Source organism: Sturnira hondurensis, unplaced genomic scaffold (assembly GCF_014824575.4).
Source record: "Sturnira hondurensis isolate 20B ecotype Veracruz unplaced genomic scaffold, ASM1482457v3 Scaffold0000396, whole genome shotgun sequence".
NCBI lineage: Eukaryota > Metazoa > Chordata > Mammalia > Chiroptera > Phyllostomidae > Sturnira > Sturnira hondurensis.
The window spans coordinates 7221150-7228395 of NW_028073027.1; the positions used below are offsets into that span (position 1 = coordinate 7221150).

A 7246-nucleotide genomic window follows, 5' to 3' on the forward strand; every position below is an offset into this window, starting at 1 on the left:
AGAATGACATCCTTAGTAGGCACAAATTCTCAGCCTCTGTACCCTAACGGGAATCTCCTTGCACTTTGCAAAAGGCATGACAGCAACACCCAACTGCGAACGTGCAAAATATATTTACATTCCCATTAAGAGGCTCTAATTTAAATATAGACATATATAAGGTTAGGCTCTGTGTACAAATTAACACATAAGCATACTGGTTCCTCCAGGGAACTGTGTCAAGCCTCTTGGTTTATAAATATAGTAGTGATTAAAAGCACAAATGCAAACAGCAATATTTTTAGGAGCATCCGCCTACCAGTACCGAGGTAAGTGTTCATCTAGTTTATGTGCTTGATCTAAATTATACCATGCAGTCAAGACTTCCCATTCAATGACTTATGTGGCTCTTAACCAAAAGACCTGTCAAGAAGTGTAAGTATTTAAATAAGCTACCTCAGTGGTTTGTGTTAATCTACGGTTGCCACCTCCAGTACAGGTTAGCATTTATAAGAAATGTCTTAAATAACACTGGTCAATGTGATTGTTAAAAAAGATCTCAGGAGCACGTTCACTCATTTCTCCATAATTTAGGGTGACTGTTCGTTACCACGGTCTGCATCTAAATGAGAACTTCAGTATTTAAAGAGGCAAAGGTAATCTTATTGAACTCAAAATTCCAGTTTCAATTCAAGTAATATGCTCCTTTCACACTGTATCTTACCTATTCCTGAGTATTGCATTTTTAAGCAAGGATAGATGGCACCAGTCTAGAACAGTGTCCTCTCACCTTCCCTGATAGCTGCATTAGGAACCACAGTCACATTGGTGGTTCGGCTCCTTATCCTGGCAGAGAAGCCAAACGCTGTGTCCTGGTAAAGCTACTTCCATGTTGCTCACAGCTTGAAACCGACACCGTCTTCCTTCCCTACTGGGTGGAATGTGAAACCCTGATTTGTAGTAAAGAAACAGTTTACTCCAACTGCCCTCCCCTGTATTTGAGGACCAGTCATTTGGGCGTTGCTTCAAAAGGCACATTTATTCCAGTGGTAATTTAAATAAGTAGAGAAGGAAAGAATAAGATTAAAAACAAAACAAACCAAAAAAGATAGGTTTTGTGGAATACATTAAAGTAAGTGGGCATCTGGGACCTACATAGACCACTGAGCTCCTCCCCAGTAGTCTAATGAGAGTCCCTAAGGTGAAGTAATTCACATTTGTATCATGGAACGCAGGCCTTCAGGAAACACTGTTTAGGGAAGTACAGTAGTTGAGAACTCTCAAGCAGCTTGCCCTGGCGTCCGGTTAAAGTGTATGCAATGCAGAAGGGCTGCAAAATTCAAAATTACAAAACAAATAAAATCCAGTGCATATCACAGGCTTGATAGATTATGAAAAATCATTGTATATATTACTATTTAAATAACATCTGAGAAACATTTTGAAATAATTCACATTCCATGCATTTTCTAGCAGGTTAAGCCCTGGGCTTATTTATGTCCTTGTGCCTGTTTCCTACAAAGATCCATTCTTTTGACAAATACAAGCATTCCTCAGACTGAAATGGAAGTACCCAGGGATTTGGTCTACTTACCCTCTTTAATGCGCACCTGATCTCACAGGGGCTACTTGTTATTACCGCTGGCACAGAAGATCATTGGAAAAGCGAATTGTTTGGGCGTTTATTTGGGATTTTATTCGCTGCCTTTGAAAACTCCCTAGATGTCACAGACATCACCAGAATCTTGTCCACGGGCAAAAACCAGTGGCCCTCTCCTTCCTGCTTGACCCTTTTCCCTCTTCCAAAGCCCCAAGTGCATTGAAACCCCCGTCATAGCGGACTTTTCCCCCCCTGCGGCTCTAGAGCAACCTCCTTGAGCAAAGAAGGAAACAACAAAACTGGGAAACAAACCAACAATAGCAACAACAAAAAGTCCAAACAAGTGGGCAAACCAGCAGCCTCCTGCAAAGTAGAGGCTCATTTTTTACTGGAAAATTCAGCACTGTTTAGGAACTTCTTGATGACCAGCCCCAGACAGACGACCAGCAGCAGCATGTAGCCCACAGTGCCCAAAAACGTGGGCGCAGCAGGCGGCGCCTTGAGGAACTGGCGCAGACCCTCCTCCACGTAGTACACCTGGTCGTAGATGCTGAGGAAAGTGAAGATGTGAAAGAGCTGGTGGCTGTGGCCAATGATGTCAAAAAGGCCAGGTTGGATGCGCTCAGGGATCTTGCTCACATTGAAGAAGGCGGCCACCACCAGCCAAAAGTAGCGGCGGTAGAAGTGCACAAAAAGCGTGGGGTTCTCGCCACGCAGATCAAACAGCCAGCTCTCAAGCATGATGGGGCAGGCCATGCTGAGAGGCATGACGAAGACGAAGGTACGCAACGCGAACGGGTAAGAGCACCAGTCAGTGCGGCTCTTGCAGCAGGCCACAGTGCAGGCCACCGCCAGCACGAAGGCCACGGGCAGCACCAGCGCGCGGTAGGCAGCGATGAGGCGCGTGCAGTCCACGTGCCAGCCCAGGCGCTGCTGCACGTAAGGGGTCATCACTCTGGCGTCCAACAAGCTGAGGCTGGGTAGCAGATAATAGTAGTAGGCTACCGTGCTGCCGAAGCCGTAATAGCTGATGGAGGCATAGTCCAGGTAAAAGAAGGCGGCGCGCAGGCGCAGGGACAGGCAGCTGAACACGTGCGCTGTGCAGCTCATGGCGAAGGTCAGCAGCACGCCAGACGCATAGCACCACAGCGGCAGCAGCCACGGGTGGTGGAAGGGCACGTCACGGCCACTCAGAAAGAACAAGCGGCAGAACTTGCTCAGGAACAGCAGCAGGGGGATGAAGTGCGTCCAGAAGTTGAGCGTCTCATTGGTGGGCTTCAGCATCGAGGCTAGGCACTCCTGCGCCGTGCAAGGTAGCCGCCGGTAGCCTGACAGTATGAAGCACTCCACGAAGTCGTCGGGCACCTCGTCCCAGCGCAGCAGCGGTTTGGCGGAGGCTGGAGAGTCCCCGGAAGCCGAGGGGTGGGAGCGTGAGGTGGCTGCCAAAGCCGCCGCGGTCGTGGCCGGCGGACCCTTTGTGCCCGAGCTCCGGGGCTGCAGGCGCCGCGGCATGGTGCCTCTGGCTTGGCTAGGACGCGAACAGGCGACCTCTGGCGCCGGCTCCCGCGCGCTCTGCAGCCCCCACCGGCCGCCGTCGGAGCCTTTGTGCTCGCGCCGAGGGTGTCGTTGCAGGTTCAAGACAAGACCTGAGCCTCTAAGCAACCGTTCCTAAAAATAAGTAAATAAAAATAATTGGTTTGTAAACAGCCAGCGACTAGAAAGAGCGCGCGGGGCTCTGCGTCCCCTTCGCCAGGCTCCTGCCCGCCTGCGCTGCGGCAGCCCCAGCGGTGGCGCGGCGGACTGCGGCGGCGGCGCTGCCCGGGTGACTGGGCATCGCGCGGCGCGGGAGGCGGGGATGTGGGAGATGAGGCTCTAGAGGGAGGGAGGGACGAGCGCACCGAGGGAGGGCGGAGGCCTCTCCGGCTAAGGTTTCGGGGCCGCCTCCGGGGGTAGAGTTGTCCCCTGTCTCGAGTTCCGTGCCATCCTCCCCACCCCCTTCGGGCCGCAGCAGCCGGAGCTGGCCCGTTAATGATTGATGCGGGGGCAAAGGCTGCGCCAGAGACTCAGCGGCGCGTGGTGGTCGCGAGGGCGAGGGTAGACGCCAGGGTTCGAAATCCGACAGCCACGCGAGTGTTCTGGAGGACACTAGAGAGCCACGTTCGCTAGGGGCGGAGAGCTGCGGCCCCGCGAGCGAGGGGGTGGGGTGGGGGAGGAGATGGCGCCTGCGGCGCCTCGGCGGGGCCAAGCGAGGAGATGCGCTAACATTAAGTCTAGAGGTAGTGGTGGCAGAGACGCTCCGGAAATAGGGGCAGCTTTGAGACCGTGTCCGGATCAGGATCGTGTCACTGTCAGAAACATGGGACTGCCTCTCTTTCCCGTGTGTGTGTGCGCGCGGGAGCGCGCGCAGCTCTTGCTGTGGACACCGCATCACGCCTTAGTTTATCTTCTCTCCTATAGCAGGCTTATTCAGGTGCGTCATTAACCCCCCTTCTCCCTCGTCCTTGTCTGGTCCAAACGAACCATCCCATAAGTGATCTCTGGTCGTTCTCACCAACCTTCGCGGGCCGCAGCGCAGTCATCCTCGTGTTCTTGTGTCTTTAATTGGGAATGTTGTTTGGAGCCTGAAGTCCGAGAACTCGGGGCCGCACTGCTCACGACCACGGGATTCAGAGACTAACGATCTGCAGGTTTTCCTAACGAGGGCTTCCGTAGCAGAGCTGTGTCAAGGAGGGATGAATCCTAGCAGGAACGGAGACAGTTCGTAGAGACTGTGAGGCGGTGGCTTGGGAAAAGCCTATGCATAATTGACCAGCAGTACCTGCCAGGCTTAGGTGGCTGCAGGCCAGTGTAAAGGAAGACTAAAGAACTGGAAACCAGTTGTGATGCGCTGCAGGTGAAAATATACCCTTGAGCCTTGTAAAGGCGGCCAAAACCTGCCTGCTGTAAAGTGTTTACCATTTCATTTCACAGAAGTTTCTCTTAGTGATGCCCTGGGGGGTATGACTGAGTCTACCGGCAATATAGTGTCATGGCAACAGGAGATAATTCTAAGGGACCAGACACTGTTCTAAGTGCTTCACAATTGTTAAATCTTTTTTTAATGAAGATTTTATTTATTTATCTTTAGAGGGGAAGGGAAGGAGAGAAGGAGAGGAATATCAATGTATGGTTGCCTCTCGTGAGTCCCCTGCTGGGAACTGGCCTGCAACCCAGGCATGTGCCCTGACTGGGAATCCAACGGCCATTGTGTGGGTCGCAGGCCCACGCTCAATCCACTGAGCTACACCATCCAGGGCACAATCGTTAAATCTTTTAGATATTATTTTTCCCATTTTTACAGATGAGGAAGGCACTACGACCGTAATACATAACATGCCCAATTGGTAGAAGGGGAGATTTGAACCTATGCAAACTGATTCTAGATCTTATGTATTCAGTTCTTAAACCAGAACATCCAACAAACTGTTTTGCTCAAAGAAAACTAGAAGAACAGTTTGATTTAGGAAAAGGTTTTCATTTGATAAATGAAAGGTGATCTTCATCACTACAGCCAATATTGTAAGGAGGTCAAAGAAGATTTACTTAGTAGTGGCTCAAGGAGGACCTAAGTTGTAGGTAAAAATGACTTATAATTTAGAAATTATTCAGTATTACAAATGTCTAAAATTACTAAAAGGTAATCGAAACAGTCTCTTTAGAAGTTTCAGCCTTCTCTCTGAAAAAACCTTTTCCACTAGTGACTGGCTCAGCAAACTCTTACACAATTAGGCCAAAGGTACACTTGCATCTTATGCCTTTCTGAGCTATCACAAATTCCTGATGGATGGCTTTTAAATTAATGATATTTTGCTTAACTAGTTGCTTGATTAGCAAAATGGTATTTTGCCGATGATAGTTGCTTAACTAGTGTTTTGTTTTAGTATTTTCTGTTTCTCCACTTCTAGAGCTTTGCTGTTTTAAAGCCAAATCTAATTTCCTTTCACATGTGGACTAAACAGGCTACTTTGTAAAAGGGATTAAGAGTCAGGCATTTATTATTCAGGCCTAGGAATGATACACCTGAACAAGGCAGGCCAGAAAAAAAGTTTTCATATTCTCTTTGTTACTGCACAAATGACCTGAGCTGTGATCTGTAAAAAAATGTTGATTCTGTAATAATTCCCATATTTGCCAACCTCTTAGTTGCATAATCAGCTCACTTACATAATTGGGGAAAATATAGTAGAAAGTTCACATCAAGTTAAATAATGTAATTGACTGTAAATGAATATAAAACTCTAGTTAGATAAAATAACTTTTATCTATATGAGTAATTGTGATAAGGCTGGCTATAGTAAATTATGATATTATTTAAAACACTCATTGTTTTATAAAGTCAAAAAGTCTGTCATAACCTTCTTACTAGTCTTTTGGGAACTCATTGACATCTCTGCTTTTCTCTCTTTCCTCATCTGTGTCCCAGCCACATGAGGCACCGAACTGGCCAATGCCATGAACTGTGTTCAGGAAAGCTTGCTCCCAGGTGCTGCCCTTACTGTACTGTGACAAGTCCAAGTAAAAGGCAACTGAGGAAACAAACCTGACCTAACTTTATTTTTTAACCCAGCAATATGACTTCTTTAATTACTACCAATCTATTAATTGGTAGTAATTTTTCTAAGTTTCTTGAGATATAAAAATGTGTTCTCCAAACCCTACACAGTCGGGGTTTTGTAGTGTGTTTCATCTCCAGGAAACTAACTGCCTCTTGTCAGTGAGAACCATGCTCACGTCCCCTGGGCTTGGCTGAACAGATACAAGCAGTGGGCTCGCTGCCATTCCCTGAAGGTGCACTGGGAGATAAAGCATCTCTAAGCCGGTGGCAGTGTTTAGAGGCAGAACTGGCTAGTTTTCTCCCAATTGAAGGCTTGTTCAACTAATACCCCAAATGCAATTTGCATAGCTCTGTGAAGGCCCTGTGCATTCGGGAGCTGAGGGGTCCTGACTGCAAAATACAGTCATAGTCATGTATACGGAGCAAACAGGACAAAGAGTTGGCGCATATAGTTTGCTTTGGTCACGTTCTTATAGACCAACTATAGGTTTATTTGTATTTCTCTCTACAGCAATAATAGGAAGCATGTATAAAAAATTCCCCAGCAAATTTGATGTTCTCTAATAGGGACAATGTACTATGTGTAAAACCTGCAGGAAAAAAATGCTGTAATATTTACAGTTAATACACCAGTTTTAGGGGGAAATAAAATTTTTCTAGTTTCATTTTTAGCCACATGCAGCCAACCAGACAAGCAAAACCCAGTGCTTTATTGCACCCAAGGCTCTGTACAAAGAGGGCTCTGTAAGGTTCAGTCCCTCTCCTCAGAAGATACAGTATAAACAAAGTGCTTTCCTCTCCTCCCCGAATTGAAAACAGCCATCACCTGAATAATATTATTACCTAAATTCTTCCAGGTCAGATATGGTTACTATCAGACTATAGGGTCTGAGTTCCCTGATGGTGGAAAACCTGGCAGTGGCTTCAGGTGTAACTATGGCAGCCTTTGAGCAAAAGTGCAATTGGAAGGCCAGGTGGAGTCTAGAAGCTAGAGGTGGGTGAATGAGTTTTTATCTGACACTATTCCTGCCTGTTTTCTGAGTGGTGACAGGGTTATCTTTTTCAGAATAGCT

The 7246-nt window shown here is 47.5% G+C and overlaps 1 protein-coding gene across 1 annotated transcript; it reads right to left on the reverse strand.

The window, feature by feature from the left end:
• Nucleotides 1-1640: 1640 nt before the first annotated feature.
• On the reverse strand, nucleotides 1641-4620 carry PAQR9 (progestin and adipoQ receptor family member 9). Its single transcript, XM_037040320.1, has 2 exons — nucleotides 4135-4620; nucleotides 1641-3247 (listed from the first exon to the last, which is right to left on the reverse strand). The coding sequence occupies exons 1-2, from the start codon at nucleotides 4156-4158 to the stop codon at nucleotides 1958-1960; spliced, it is 1314 nt and encodes a 437-aa protein (XP_036896215.1). The 5' UTR covers nucleotides 4159-4620; the 3' UTR covers nucleotides 1641-1957.
• Between the last annotated feature and the right edge of the window lie 2626 nt (nucleotides 4621-7246).